Source organism: Opisthocomus hoazin, chromosome Z, assembly GCF_030867145.1.
Source record: "Opisthocomus hoazin isolate bOpiHoa1 chromosome Z, bOpiHoa1.hap1, whole genome shotgun sequence".
Lineage (NCBI taxonomy): Eukaryota > Metazoa > Chordata > Aves > Opisthocomiformes > Opisthocomidae > Opisthocomus > Opisthocomus hoazin.
In genome coordinates this window covers 13,316,840-13,333,520 of record NC_134454.1, presented here as the reverse complement: position 1 = coordinate 13,333,520, position 16,681 = coordinate 13,316,840, and the positions used below count along the sequence as shown (strand labels likewise).

The 16,681-nt window shown below is 40.1% G+C and overlaps 1 protein-coding gene across 1 annotated transcript in view; it reads left to right on the top strand.

Moving 5' to 3' along the window:
* FBXL17 (F-box and leucine rich repeat protein 17) overlaps window positions 1–16,401 on the top strand; it is a 306,625-nt gene extending 290,224 nt beyond the window's left edge. The window contains exon 9 of the mRNA XM_075411650.1: window positions 15,610–16,401. Coding sequence (XP_075267765.1) covers window positions 15,610–15,747 — 138 coding nt within the window. The 3' untranslated portion in view covers window positions 15,748–16,401. The remainder of the gene's footprint in view (window positions 1–15,609) is intronic.
* Window positions 16,402–16,681: the final 280 nt, after the last annotated feature.

The window sequence follows — 16,681 nt, the reverse complement described above, 5'->3', positions numbered from 1 at the left end:
GTTGAACTATATGTACTACAGTCTGTACTCCTAATTGCTGCTTAATACTTTCCTAGTTCTTTACAAAGGATTATATGCTGTCTTTTGTGTTATTAAAGTCAAATGTTAAAAGGAAAAAAGAAAAGCTTCAAGGAAGGTAGAAAAGCAATGATGACTGCATGCCTGCGAGTACGTGTGTGTGTTTGTGTGCATGCATGTATGCGAGTATTCAAAGTGTGGTAGCTAAAACTTGCTAAGAAAGAAGTAAATGCTGTTACAGCAAACACTGTAATAGTAGGACTACCACTGGGAATTATTCTCTTGCTTGCAAAGCCTTGATGGGAAAAATAGCTCCACAGACAGAATGAAGTAAGTATCCTTGACTTAAGAGTTCTTGGCAGCTGGAAGATGCCAGCTCCCTTTTTCCACTGCGAATGAACAGAGAAATTACTGAACAAAATCATGTCTTCAACTGTCTCTCACCAATATCATGCAGAACTAATTTTTTCCAGTGGCTGCTCTGTTAAATTAAAAATGTCAGTGTCCGGCACAACATTAAAGAGAATTGTTGGGTGGTGCAGAAGGGTTTATTTACATCCCCTATTGACTGAAATTCTTGTCTTTGGACTATTGTCAGCTTGCAGTGAAGACAGGGTTAGAAGATTTGCCCCTTCTAACCGGCCTTCCTTTTCTAAGGTACTGACTGTTATCCTAATACCAGGTAGCATTTATGTCTTTCTAGGAATTCCTAGGCATTAGAGGGGAAGTACTTAAATGCAGTTACATAAGGAACATATGTAAGTAGACTTCAAATAGTTACCACGAAAATACTCTTTATGACCCAGGCTCTTTGGAATTTCTTTGATATGCAGTTGACATAAATTAGAGGCGTCAAGGGTCCTCCCAAGAAAGATCAGAGAGGCTGCAAGCCTGGGTAAAGGCAGGCTCTGTTTTATGCCATTGATTATCTGAGTGCCTCCAGGCAATGAGTTTCAGTAGATGCAGAGCATTATTGATCCACACCATGAAAATAATCAAATTATTCATTTCTCATCAAACGGCTGTTGCCATGACCTTTCTTTTTATCATGTTTCCTGCCATCTAACATGCACACCACAGGAGCAATGTGGTCTTTGCCTTAAAAGAAATGTCATTGTGTTGAGAAGTCTCATAAAAAATGCTGACTTTACCATGAGACCATCATAGTGAGGGCATATATTTTCTAACAAGCATTTTACAACTATGTTTTCAACATTTAACTGTTGCTAAATAGCAACATAGTCACTATTTACAAATCACATACAGAAAAAAGTGAAAGATTATGAAATGCTGGAAGTCTTTCACAATTCTCCGTAGTAGAATTTTGGCTTAGAAAACGTGTTTATGCTTAGATACACAAAACCTAAATATTCTTTTGAATGTTAAAATATTAGTGGCAAGGTTACTGGGCAAATATCTCTTTGTTTTTTTCTGATTTTCCCTGGCACCTCTATGACTTAGGCAAATTTGGCTTTCTCTGCACTACACAGCAGTGGTGTCTGAGGCCTGGAGAGAGCTCTGACCAAACTGGTACTACTGGAAAGGTGCAGGGCAGTGTGGACACATGGGCATAAGTCCTGTTGGTAGCTGAACTGCCAAAGACCAGCACCTTGTCCAGGAAAATCAGCACTCAGCCAGGCTCATGAGATACAGTCATACAGGTGTTACAGTAGTACAACTTCCTGCTTCCATTTCTATGAGTAGCTCAGGAGACACTAGCTTGATCTCTGCAGGGTCCAGCATTGTCCAACGTAGGTACAGTGAGACACATACCATTAGTTTTCTGCATCGGATGGGTTTCTGAGAGACTATGATCCAGACCTCCAAAAGTATGCAGGCATTCAGAAAGTAGACCCTAAATATTTTTAAGCACCTGTGTTTTGGACAGTGAAATTCGCCAGTTGCCTTCATACAAACATCAACATGTACTTGGAAGCAGATAGGACACTTCTCCCTTCCAGTCTCTTTCACAGTACAGGATATCAACTGTGTGTAAATATGTATCTGTGTGCATATATATAAGTGGGTCTGTACAGGCACTTGACAGCACTTGGGACTGCACAAGTCATGTGTTTCATAAAAAGGGAATACTGCCATTCTGAGTCTCCATTTCTTTTGAAAGCAGTAAGAGATAAAATCAGTAGTTATTTAAGGCCTAAGCAGAGTGTTTTAGTGTTTTGTAATTGGAAAAGACATAAAAGACGTAGTACCTCTGTTCTGCGTTCTGGTGTGACCGCCTACGTTCACGCTGGGCCTCACTCCCAGGGGCGGTGAGCCAGGCTTTCTTCCCTCATGCCACCTCTTCCCGATGCTCTGGCAGCACAGCGAAACCACAAACTCCCAGTTTCTCTGCACAGAGAGTGCTGCGCTGTTACGGGCTGCAGCCCAAGGTTGTGTTTTGGAGCTTGACTTGGGTGTGTGGGAACACGTAGCCGGTTTGTGTGCTGCCAGGGTACATTGTAGCTGTGATTTGTCCCCTCATTAAATACCAAGAAAGGCACAGAGCTGTCTCTAGAACCAGGGGTTATAGTCAATTCACCTCAATTCAGTCCCCCCACAGCAGAAAAAGAACGTGACTATCCGTTCTTCAAACCAAATTTTAATTGTAGCTCTGTATTTTTTTAATCACAGTTTAGGAAAGTGTGTATTTTAAAGCACAATTTGTCCTTTCCTTTAAACACTTTGAGAGAGGTGTTGGCAGTTATGGGGTACTTTCTTTTCTCCCCCAAACACTGACATTGGGATTCCTAAGTGCTGTACTTGCATCCTAAGGGCATAAAATGATGCCTACATCAGATTCACAGGTTCAAACCCACATTTCAAGCTTCTTTTTCTGGACACAAACCTGTGCATTCCTACCCCTAAACTGATCTAGATCATATATGCTTATTATAGTTACTTAATGAATTATTTCTAAATATTTGTATTTCCAAAATAAATCAGAGAAAGAGGGTCATGTTCTCTATGCTATTTATTGCTAGAACTCATTTTAAAGATGTCTTTGTAGCACTTCTTTATTGTGCTTTTACAATAAGCCAAATGCTTTTAAATAATGGCAGTTTGAACTCCACCTTTGTGGAAAATGGCTGGGTATCGCCTAGGAAATAGGGGCTAAAAACTTGATCTGTTTTTCTGGCTGATAGCTTGGCTAGTTGAACAGTGTATCAGAATAATCTTCCTGTGGAGTTTGCAACTTTTCTCACATAGATTTTCATATTTCAAGATCCTTTTCTTACAGCTGTGGTGCTATTTGCAATGGTTATCAGCAGCGCTACCACGTAAATGCAAGAGACATTTGTTGGAAAAGTATGCAGAAAAATTACACTGAAAAACAGAGGCCGCAAAATTCAACATTCACAGCTATGTGTGAGTGAAATGAAGTGAGTCTGACAAAGTTGGCTGTGAATGGATATACAACTTCAGTTAATAAATCATCATGGCCTTTATTCCTTGCTTTTTTCTTTTTTTTTCGGAGGGGCATGGGGGGAGACGTTCAGGTTGCTTTTGATGAAAATACTTCCGAAAGCCTGTACTTTCTCAGATTAGTTGTAGCATGTATTTCCTATTGTAGTTTTACTGAGATGTTAGAGCACGGAAATTGATGGTCAGTGCAACTGACAAAAAGACAAACTTTTTTGTATTACCGCAGAGGGAAAGCAAGATAGATGACCCCTAAAAATAAAAATGGTGCGTTAAGAAATCATTTGCATCTTAAGTAAGAGTTAGATTTTTAGAAAATCAGTATATTTTAAAAATAATTTATCATTTTATTCTTCTATAAAATATGTTTTAGAAATGCATGTAAATATACATCCTGTGCAAACTGCAAATCATTAGCCTAACTGGGTTACAGCTCCTGTTGTATACGTGGAAATGCCAGCTTGCAAAAAAACTTACCAGCTCAGGGCAAAAAGAGTTTTCCATTTAATATATACATACATTAGTAAGCATGACCAGAAACATTTTTACCCTTCATCCACAAACTTTTAATTTACATAGGTAGTGTGTAACTGAAGTTAAGTTTAGGTTCTAGAGATACGTCTTTAAATTTCAAACAATTTTTGAGCTAAAGTGTTCTTAATGAACAGTAGAACAGTGAGAGTACAGAGCCATGGCTTGTTTTAATATCATTATCACAGCAATTTGCCTTCCACCTTCAGAAAATGCTAACTATCATTAGCCTGATCAAAAACCCTGACAAATTGCTACCATTTCTTCTTTTATATTTTAAGGGGTTCATTTTGAGATTTGAAATTATGGTTTTGTGATATTGAAGAGGACAAAAAATATCCAATCCTTCCCTTTAAGAAAAATTCTATAGCACTTATTTTCTTTTAAATCACTATAATTTGTTCAAGTTACGTTGCTGCATATCAAAAAGGATATGCTGTATTTTTTAAAGCTTTATACGTATAATGTAGGAGCCACCATTGATGCATCTCTCTATGAATAATGAAGATTTTAGATTCATAAAATCTGTGAATCCCATTAAAAGAAAACTACAGTTATCCTTGCTAACCCACAACAAAAGAAAAATAGTATTTATTTCACTTTGGTTTTCAATACAACAATTTTAAAAGACTGAATAATACTTCCCCAGCCCCCAATAGCTAACTAGAATAATGGTTCAATTACTTGCATGAACGAAAGCATCTGCTAAAATATAAAAAATGATTCTCTATAGAAGCTGAACTTTTTGTACCCTTAGTTTAACTGTTTCTTTACCAAAAGATTTTTATCTTGCAGGCTGATAGTTCAGCAACATATCCATGGCAGTAGGCTGAAGACAGAAACTTCTGGAGTTAATGAGTCTGTCCTTGTTTTTAAAATGCAACCACCTGACCATGTCATACTGTAACAGAAAGGTGGGCCCTCAGGTACTGATCAATGGTTGAAAATCAGGATAAAGCCAACTATTAAGAAAAAATGCAATGTGAAGTAGTCAGCGTTTTTATGATTAAATAAAAGAGAGAAAATTTTTGGAAGCATTGTCCCCTGGAACGTCCAGTCACTTTTGCCAGCTGACAACTTTTTTAGAATGATTTCTGTGTTAATTTTACAGGCCATCATTTTGACAAGTATTACAATAATGTGCTCAAATTATTGTTAATGTAGCAGAATAGGAAGGAAAATATTCAGTGCTATTAATTCAACAGGCAGAAAGTAATCCAAAAGAATATTTATCACTATATAAATAAACACTGTCACTTCACCGCATATGGGTCTTTATTAGCTGCAATTTTTAAAAGTAAGAACAAAGCAATGCACAGAGTTTCATCATAAATTTGAAATACTTGTGATACTGGTAATATTTTTACCTTGAAATGGTGTATAAGTTGAGTCTGGAAGAAGTTAATCTGATTAAAATGAACAGAATTAGCAAACCAGCCAAAGTAAAAGGCCACTTTAGAGTTGTTTCTCTGATTTAATAGAAAAGTAAACCCTCACAATAAGCAAAGAGAATTGAGAACGAAAACTTTATCACTTATACAGCTTTAATATTCTATACAGTGTTGGCAGTAAAGATTAGAGCAGCAAGCCCTGAAACGATGGCTCTGCTAGAAAACTATGCAAAGTCAGAGAGACCCAAAATGGATTATTTTGTTAGTTTGCAGTAATGCAGTGACTGCAGCAATTGTGCAGGGACTGGCAGTTTGAGGCAATAGCATTCACCTGTGTAAACAACCACAACAATGAATTTCATCGCTCTAGGACTCTACCTTTCTGTTGAGATTTGAGGAAAGAACTGTAAAGGGGCTATGCTCCGCAAAGCAACCTGGCTACATTTTCTGAAATCCTTCCAGGAGTGCTACCATTGAATATTAGAAGGTTTGTGTATTCCATTTATGTCACTTCACGCGGCAGAATAGATTACAGATATTTCTGTTTACCCTCTCCTTCCCCTTTCTCAATATGAGTGGGAAATTAATTCCTAAGATTTAACACAATTAAGTTGTCGAATGTCATGACAATAATAGTACATCAGACTGTACTTGTCAATTTCATTATTTATGGTCCACAAAGATAGTGTTTGTATGTGCGTGCGTGTGCTTTTTTTTTTTATTAACAGCTTCCATTAAGTCAAAATAGATTCTTTGCTGAAATCGTAAGGGACTTTATTTGGACTATAGGATATTGTGCTAATATTGGTAGTGCTGTTATTTTATTTAAGTCCTAAACAAAGGTTCTGCCCCTGGGCATGAGGGCAGTCACTGAAACTCTGTGGAATATGTCTGCCTTAGCTGATCAAGTGCACTTCACACAAAACGTTTCCAGAAATCTTTAATTTTGTTATGGCTACAGGCAACAGTTATAATTGGGCCACCTGAGAATACAATTCCTTCAACTATTAGCAGAAAAAAAATCAAACAAAGTGCCCTTTTTATAAGACACTGACTTCAGGAAGCAAACTGCAGCTTAGAGGAGAGTAATTGTATGAAAATGAGTCTCGTAATAACTCCAAGTGTGTATATTTTGGATTTTATTGTTAACACATTAGAAAAATTGGACATAAAATGTGTCTGAAATCCATCATTATGGATACACACAATGACTATAGAGTCATTTCTTTGTCCACTACGTAGAAATTTGGCTTTCACGTAACACAACTGTATGTATACCGAGACAAAAGTGCACACAAATTTCAGTACCCTTAATGCTGCAGTAGCACTCCGTAAGCAAAAATGACAATAATATGATAAGAAAGCCCTTTTGGAACAAAGAAATTTGCATTTCTTTTGTGTAAAGTTGGTTTAGTGATTCTTTATATGTAGTAATGTAATGATAATACTTGTGCCCTGTTAACCTGTATTATCAAACATCATCTTTATAGCAGCCCTCAGAATCTTTTGGTGTGAATGTTACTTCTCACCTGCTAACATTTCCCTAAAATTCTTTACAAGTACTAGATTTAAAAATGAAGCTAGCAGTTCTATATATTATTAATGCCTTTCTGCGCAGATATTGCAGACTAACCATATTATAACTTGGTTTGTTATTTTTTATTAATGACTGGCCTATAAAGTTATATAACTGAAGATGTCTACCTGTATTGTCCTCAGAAGAAGAGTGCACATGTTACCAGCACTTTCCAAAATCAGCTAGCCACATGCCTGTTCCAAGGGCTAGGTTAGATACTGTGCAAAAATTATTTCAGCAATCCATCTCTGTATGATGTTATGAACCACTGAGGAGCATAGTCAGGTTTTCCTAAGTTCTAATACCTCTAAATTCTAATGCCTCTGCACTAATCCAGTTTTGTAAGTCTGGGGTTTCTGCATGTGGTTCATCCACTCAAAAGGTGTGGGAAGTGAGGTTGCCAGTGGACACTGAGGCAAAAAAGTTGTTTGAGTACCTCAGCTTTCTTCTTGTCTGTTGTTAACAGTTTGACAGTCATGTTTGTCAGAGTGAATGAGTTGAGTTGAACTCCAGAGCACTGGAACAGGCTGCGCAGCAGGGTTGTGGAGTCTTCTTCTCTGCAGATACTCAAAACCCATCTGGACGTGGTCCTGTGCAGCCTGCTCTAGGTGATCCTGCTTTGGCAGGGAATTTGGACTAGGTGATCCACAGAGGTCCCTTCCAACCCCTACCATTCTACCATTCTGTGATGGTTAGCATTGTAATCCCCGGGTAACAAGATTAGGAAAACTTGGCTGCCTTGAATTTAATAAGATCTGTCCTACGAACATAATGGAAGCAAAACACAAAGAAAAGTAGGTCCTAGCCCTTTGGAATCATTTGACATCTTCAGAAATTCCTGATTTTAGAATCTAGAAATGAAAGAAAACAGCACTGAAATTATCACTAGAATTCTGTCAAATGACATGGCATATTTAAAACCAAAACCTAAAAATTATCTAGTAACTATGCTTGTACTTCGAATTTTCCATGAGAACTTGTGGAAGATGGCATAAAAGAAATTACTCATGGTGGTCCATGGCAGATATAAGTGGTGTACCAAATCAGTAAATACTGGCAATCAGACCAGATGAGTAAGTATAGCATACCAGTTCAAAAATCTGATTGAATATTTTTCTATGAGCAGCTTATTAATTGAAAACTGTTGTTTCTGAACCTGAAAAATCAGATCATAAATGCCAGTTAGTGTATTTTGGGAAAAATATTTACAGACTAGAGGGGGTTTTCAACCTTTCTGTTGTAGGGAAATTGTTTTACCTAAAGGAGAGAAAGACTTTTGAACACTGATTTCCCATTTTTCTCAATATTTCACCCACTTTATGTGTATACCTAGCAGAGTGAGATAAGAGTCGTCCAAAGGAGCACTCCCAAAACCGTTTTGTGAATGTTGTTCCACTTCTGATGGAGTAGATGGGTATTCATGTTCTTCTTTCCCAGATGAATTCCTAATTATCACATGAGGAAATATTCTTTTTCTCAAGTGCTGATAATATTTAAATACTCTCTGCACAATCACACTATCATCATCAGAGGAAATTAAGGAGGTCCCACCCCAGATAACATTTGTCACAAAGTATACTCTCCTGGGAAATAGGCAATATGTGTTCAGATGTCTTTAAGCTAAAAGGATTCAAAATTGTGACTTCTGGATAACTGCTCTAATTGAGTTAAAAGGAGATAATAATCACTTGGTCCTGCCAGTTCCTGTAACCCATCTTCTCTCTTGTTTATTTTTTTATCTATTCTTTGGCCTGGAATAAATTTTTGTTTCAGCAAGACAAATTTCAAAACAATCTTTGTTGTTGTTTTCTTTTTTCTGTTTAAGGACTAGGATTCACACAAATCTATTACTTTGACTTTTAATGATAAGGATTGCATTCTTTCATTATGTGTTAAAACACAATTGAAGGGCTATTCAAATTCAAATGAATGATTATGTGTTAGATAATCTAACTAGTTTATCTTCAGAGAGTAGTCTTCCTCTTGACAACTCAAAAGATGAAGATTAACGAAAGTTCTGTGGAAGAAAAATACAACATTTTAAAGCACGTTAAGGTGTGAAGATTTTTAGTTTTCATTCATTGAGCAAGACTGTTCAAGCTCAGAAGGGAAAATTGCTTTGTTTGTATAATGAATTTATTTTGGGAATGGCATTCAGTACGTTTGTTTTATCACCAGCCAGACTGCGCCTTAAGAAAGAGACAGAAGCTTGTGTTCTCACCTGGTTAACAGGTGGCTCAGGGACTGGTGCCATCGGTCAAATTTTGGCTTTTTTGATCATGGGGAGGTATACACAGCACCGGGCCTGCTGGCAACAAGTGGAGCTCAGCTATCACAAAGGGGGAAAAGAATTCTTGGCCACGAGCTGGCGGGGCTCATTGAGAGGGCTTTAAACTAGGTTCGAAGGGGGAAGGGGATATTGCCCACCTCACTAGGGATGAGCCTAGGCTTGGAGTGCCAAGGCCAGGGGTGAGATTGACAGCCCAGCTCAAGTGTGTTTACACCAATGCACGTAGTATGGCCAATAAACAGGAGGAGCTGGAAGCCATTATACAGCAGGACGGCTACGACTTGGTCGCCATCACAGAAACGTGGTGGGACAACTCGCATGACTGGCATGCTGTCATAGATGGCTACAGACTCTTTAGGAAAGACAGGTCAACAAGGAGAGGTGGGGGAGTTGCTCTATATGTGAGGGAGCAACTGGAATGCATTGAGCTTGGCCTGGGGGCAAGTGAAGAAGGAGTTGAAAGCTTGTGGGTTAGAATTAAGGGACAAGCTCACACGGGTGACATTACGGTGGGTGTATACTACAGGCCACCCGACCAGGAGGAGGAGGTTGATGAAGCCTTCTACAGGCAGCTGCAAGCAGCCTCACAGTCACAGGCTCTGGTTCTCATGGGGGACTTCAACCACCCTGACATCAGCTGGGAAGACCATACAGCTAGGCAGGCGCAATCCGGGAGGTTCCTACAGAGCATCGATGATAACTTTCTGATGCAAGTGGTGGAGGAACCAACAAGGAAAGGCGCGCTGCTGGACCTCGTGTTAACAAACAAGGAGGGACTGGTGGAGGACGTGAAGGTTGGAGGTGGACTCGGCTGCAGTGACCATGAAATGGTCGAGTTCAGGATCCTGCATGGAGGAAGCAGGGCGATAAGCAGGATCAAAACCCTGGACCTCAGGAGGGCTGACTTTGCCCTCTTCAAGGAGCTACTGGGAGGAATCCCGTGGGCCAGGGCTCTCGAAGGCAGGGGGGTCCATGAGTGCTGGTCGCTTTTTAAACAACACTTCTTCCATGCACAGGAGCAATGCATCCCCCTGAGAAAGAAATTTAGCAAAGGAGGCAGGAGGCCTGCATGGTTAAACAAGGAGCTTCTAGCGGAGATCAGGCAGAAGAGAAAGATGCATGGCATGTGGAAAGAGGGACAGGCCACTTGGGAAGAGTACAGAAACGTAGTGAGAGCATGCAGGGATGCGACGAGGAAGGCCAAGGCTCACCTGGAATTGAAGCTGGCAAGGGATGTCAAAAACAACAAGAAGGGCTTCTTCAACTACATCAGCAGCAAAAGGAAGGCTAGGGACAACGTGGGGCCGCTGCTGAATGAGGCGGGTGTCCTGGTGACAGAGGATGCGGAGAAGGCAGAGCTACTGAATGCCTTCTTTGCTTCAGTCTTCAGTGCTAAGACTGGCCCTCAGGAATCCCAGGCCCCGGAGGTAAGAGAAGAAGCCTACAGAGAGGACGACTTTCCCTTGGTCGAGGAGGACTGTGTGAGGGATCGTTTAAGCGATCTGGATGTCCACAAATCCATGGGCCCCGATGGAATGCACCCACGAGTGCTGAGGGAGCTGGCGGATGTCATTGCTGAGCCACTCTCCATCATCTTTGAGAGGTCCTGGAGGACTGGAGAGGTGCCCGAGGACTGGAGAAAGGCCAATGTCACTCCAATCTTCAAAAAGGGCAAGAAGGAGGACCCAGGGAACTACAGGCCGGTCAGCCTGACCTCCATCCCGGGAAAGGTGATGGAGCAGCTTATCCTGGAGGCCATCATCAAGCAAGTGGAAGAAAAGAAGGTTATCAGGAGTAGTCAGCATGGATTCACCAAGGGGAAATCATGCCTGACCAATCTGATAGCTTTCTACGATGACATGACTGGCTGGGTAGACGAAGGGAGAGCTGTGGATGTTATCTACCTTGACTTCAGCAAGGCTTTCGACACAGTCTCCCATGATATCCTCCTGGGGAAGCTGAGGAAGTGTGGGCTGGATGAGTGGTCGGTGAAGTGGATAGAGAACTGGCTGAATGGCAGAACTCAGAGGGTTGTCATCAGCGGCGCTGAGTCTAGTTGGAGGCTGGTGACAAGTGGTGTCCCTCAGGGGTCAGTACTGGGCCCAGTCTTGTTTAACTTCTTCATCAACGACCTGGATGAAGAGTTAGAATGTACCCTCAGCAAGTTTGCTGACGACAGCAAACTGGGAGGTGTGGTAGATACACCAGAAGGCTGTGCTGCCATTCAGCGTGACCTGGATAGGCTGGAGAGCTGGGCAGAGAGGAACCTGATGAGGTTCAACAAGGGCAAGTGCAGGGTCCTGCACCTGGGGAGGAACAACCTCATGCACCAGTACAGGCTTGGGGTGGCCCTGCTGGAGAGCAGCTCTGCGGAGAGGGACCTGGGTGTCCTGGTGGACGACAGGTTAACTATGAGCCAGCAGTGTGCCCTGGCTACCAAGAAGGCCAATGGGATCCTGGGGTGCATCAAGAAGAGTGTGGCCAGCAGGACAAGGGAGGTTCTCCTTCCCCTCTACACTACCCAGGTGAGGCCTCATCTGGAGTACTGTGTCCAGTTCTGGGCTCCCCAGTTCAAGAAGGATGAAGAGCTACTGGAGAGAGTCCAGCGGAGGGCTACAAGGATGGTGAGGGGACTGGAGCATCTCTCCTACGAGGAGAGGTTGAGGGAACTGGGCTTGTTCAGCCTGAAGAAGAGAAGGCTGCGAGGGGACCTTATAAATGCCTACAAATATCTGAAGGGTGGGTGTCAGGAGGATGGGGCCAAGCTCTTTTCAGTGGTGCCCAGTGACAGGACAAGGGGTAATGGGCACAAACTGAGGCACAGGAAGTTCCATCTGAACATGAGCAGGAACTTCTTCCCTCTGAGGGTGACAGAGCACTGGAACAGGCTGCCGAGGGAGGTTGTGGAGTCTCCTTCTCTGGAGGTATTCAAGACCTGCCTGGACAAGGTCCTCTACAGCCTACTGTAGGTGACCCTGCTTCGGCGGGGGGGTTGGACTAGATGACCCACAGAGGTCCCTTCCAACCCCTACTATTCTGTGATTCTGTGATTCTGTAACAGTTAGGCATAAGACTTCTTTTAATCTTAATCCTACCATTAGGGGAATTGATGACAAGGATACTAAGGGAGCTGACTTAGATATTATTTATCTCGTTCATTAACAAAGAACAGAATTTTAATTTCTCTATCTTCCTGCCTTTTAGATAGTGCAGTTTTAGTCCAATACTACAGAAAGTCTAAAAGACTAAAAATTTTGCAGTGTTACAGTGTTTGACCTGACTTTTCTCATGGTAAAAGAAGAGCTTTCAAAATCTTCTGATAGGGGATCATTTGTGGCTTAACTGTTCATGTTTGTGTCTCATCCTGAGATCCATGTAGGTTGTCTGACTGCCAAACAGGATCCTTTTTCTCCCTCTTCTGTTGTGTAATCTTACATTGAATTTATTTTGTCCAGCACAATTTTCAACTATTTGCTGTTACTTTCTTGGGATTGAAAATATTTACACTTAACTAAAAATTACATCTATTTGATCATTTATCATGAAGCTTGGGAGGATAATTTTTTCCTCTATCATGAGAGTAAACTCATTTTTTTAAACTCAAAGTAATTACTTTCTGTAACTGTTACGGTTCCAAATGTGTACATAGAATTTGTCATTACTTTGCTGTTTAATACCACTCAAGTTATTGTCTAGGATCAAACTAATAATTTGGAATGTTCGTTTAACACTCTAGCAAAAATGCAGAAAACCTTCTACTGTTGAGGTTTTGGTTATAAAATAGGTGATTTTGTCAGTGTCACTTCTGCAGTGGTTTTACCTGCCTTCTTAACGCTCATGTTTATTTTGTAACTGTATTTGGCACTCGGTACCAGAAGTTTCCTTCTCCTGTTTATTAAAGTAGTGATAGCAATTAGTAAAAATTGTATCAAATATAATTTTATCCAGAAATAATTGTATCAGAAAAAACATAGGAGAAATGGCTAGTTCTAGATGGTTTATGGTAGATTTCTTCTTGGGTTTTCAGACTAAAAGATACTGTTGTAACATCATCTGTCTTCCTGTGTATTGTGGGCCATGCTATTTTGTAGTAAATAGTAGCTTTGTAGTAAATACATTAGCTTATATCTAACTAGACTGTAGCTTCTGTAAATGTGTTCAGTCTTGAGTCAGAGACACCAGGACATGGAGATCTTTACCTATCTTCCTGTGTTTGAATATTATCTTTGTAACAAATTTGCCCAATTTGTTTCTGGTAACAGAAAATCTGCTAATGATATTGGCTCTAAAGCCATAATGTCCATGCTATTGTAACAAATAAAGACAAACAGGTATGTGTCAAATCATAATAACCTCTATCTACTAGTAATATTTGCAGACATCTAGTAGATAAACAATATCTCTTCTTTAAGTTTCCCATTAAGAAAGAGCAGAATGAGCAGCTGTCTGTGGTAAGCATCTTGTTGTGGCTGAGTTAACCATTAAGAGAAGTTTCCTGTGGTATGATAGATTCTGCCGTGCTGCTCTGCACCACAAATTTAAAGAGGCTTTTGAGTACTTTTGCATAGGCAAAAAGTAGGAAATACAGCTATGTTACGGAATTCTTCCCTTCCAAGCAGTATTTCTGTGAAGTGTTGCTGACAGCTTGAAAGTATTCAGCTATAAATATCAAATATTTTGGAGGACTTGTGCTATCTCTGATTTCATTTTGATTTATTAAAAGTCACTTCTTGTTTTTCAGCACTAAAAGATGTTACCGTAACGTAGTAATTTGCTGAAAGAGTACAGTTTGTGCTAAGAAGGGAAGTTAAACCAGTTTTCTATCCAAGTCAGTCTCAGCTAGATGAAACTTCCAATGAAGATTGAGTGTTTCTATTATCAAAGTAGAAGAACTGGATATTAAACCTTTCATTTATCCTTGTCACTGGGTACAATCATTGTTCAGAAGGATGCGCTTCTTGTTATCTTTTAAGGACAAAAATATTATTAGATATTGTGGTCACTGTGCTTTAAAATGTTATTCCCCAGATGGAGCTTTGTAACGGTAGTAAACGTTTTAGTCGAGTTTTTTACTTTTGGCCTTGAATGTGGAACACTGTGGGAGAAAAAACAAACAATGATACCTATTGTACATCCTACTGATTTAGGTGATTTAGTATTTAAATGCAATATCGATGCATTTTAAAATAACCAAGTGTTCAGCAAAGATTTCAAAGAGAGCTACCTAGAAGTTATGGTTCTTAGGTTAATCTTTTATTTATCTAAAGGCTGAAGAAAGCTGTCTACTTCTGTGATATGAACTGCAATCAGCTTAAAAATAATTGACAAATTAATCCCCTCACAGTGCCGCAATTGTAAAAGTGTTAGATTTAGCTCGTCTTGTCTGATTGGCTTGTCTAATCAAGAATAAAGATGCTAACTTTGAAGTCTAAGATTTAGGAGGAACATCCCAGACCTGACAAGCTTGTGTGTTTTAATTGTTGATCCCACCATTTCTGCCCACAAAACCCTTTGTGGAGTATTAGCCTCACACAAAAAGGCTACAATTTTTGTTTCTTCCTCACTTCTACCAGTAATGTATGTGAAGGCACGCAGGACTTCTAACCTTTGGAGAAGCTGACCTATATTTGTAATTGGTAAATTGATCTCCCTGTAGTATAGAATAGTTTGCATTCCTTTCCCCATGTTTGGTCATGTTATCTCTTATTTTTCATTGTAACCACATTAATAGCCACCGTACAGAGCAAGTTCATTTCAGTAAGGTTAGTTGTGGAGTTACTACTTAATAGGTGTAAAAGTATCATAACTGTGCCATAAATTAATTGATAGGTGTAATCAATTTTCATTTTCCAAAGCCAAGAATATCTTACATTTCAAAATTATGCCTGCTTGAGTGAGTTTGAATAAATATGCTTTTATTCTGAGATAGAAATATGTTACTCAGGGCAGCACTTTGTTAAACGGGATGGCTTTTCTTTGAATAATTAGGTTTGGGGCTCTGTGAGTGGCCAGCATAGTCAAGCATGGAATGAAAATAGTTTAATAGATTGTTAAACATTGATGCAGTTTTCTAAATAAAGCTGTTTTCAGATGGAGACTATTTGTCATTTCTGATTGCTTTCTATCACAAGTAATCAAATCTGTTTACTGGTATCTTATATAAAACTCCCCCATTAACAATAAAATTGAGGTGTGGGTTTTTTTCTCTAACAGAACATTACATTCTGTATATTTGTTTTGCGATAAATGCACCCAGACCTATAGTATCAGTGAAGAGCCCAATCCTGCAAGTCCTCCCAGGAGTCGATCATTCATTCAGCTTACGTAACGTTGCCCTTTTTATTCACTTATTGCGCATCACAGATTCTTTTCTTCGATTGCAGGTGAATGAAGCCACAGTGGAGCAGCTCGTGCAGCAGTATCCACATATAACCTTCAGTACCGTACTACAGGATTGCAAGAGGACATTGGAACGGGCTTATCAAATGGGCTGGACACCCAATATGTCTACTGCCTCTTAACTTCCTATACTAACATGCTAGTTCCACTCTGCTGCGTTCAGTAGATATAATGGGGATTGCAGAGGGTTCACAACCTTTTGTGTGATGCAATATAATTGTGAGTTTACAGATGTTACAGTATAATGGCAAAAACTGTACACTGACTTTAATGTACTGTGCAACTAAGTACTACTGTTGAAGCAAAACTTTAGAAATGTATCATATTTTTGCTTCAATAAGAGATATAAAAGCCTTTGGCAGATTTTTTGAAGTGGATTCCTACTAGTTCTTGAGATCGTTTGAGTTATAGAAGATGTTAAGCTTGTTTTCCTCTGTTTACTTTAATTTGCCTTGGCCATGTGTATTTCCTTTGGTTTGTAAATGGTAACTCAGTGCTGGCACCAGTGCAGTTGATAAGCAGAGAACTGTGTTGAAACTGGGAGCTAAACTTGATGCTTATTATCTACTAAAGCTACCCCAGGAGTTTTAAGATGCAGAGTAACAAGAAAATCTACAAAGAATTGTGATTTTCTTTTCAGCATTTTCATAATTCTACAAATCATTACTTTAAAGAGAAATCTTAGTAAGTAACGATAGTGACAGAATGGATATGGAATGGACAATCTTAACTTCTTTTCACAGAATCACAGAATCACAGCGTGGTAGGGGTTGGAAGGGACCTCTGTGGGTCATCTAGTCCAACCCTCCTGCCGAAGCAGGGTCACCTACAGCAGGCTGCACAGGACCTTGTCCAGGCAGGTCTTGAATATCTCCAGAGAAGGAGACTCCATAACCTCCCTGGGCAGCCTGCTCCAGGGCTCCATCACCCTCAGAGTGAAGAAGTTCTTCCTCATGTTCAGATGGAACTTCCTGTGCTTCAGTTTGTGCCCATTGCCCCTTGTCCTGTTGCTGGGCACCACTGAAAAGAGCTTGGCCCCATCCTCCTGACACCCAC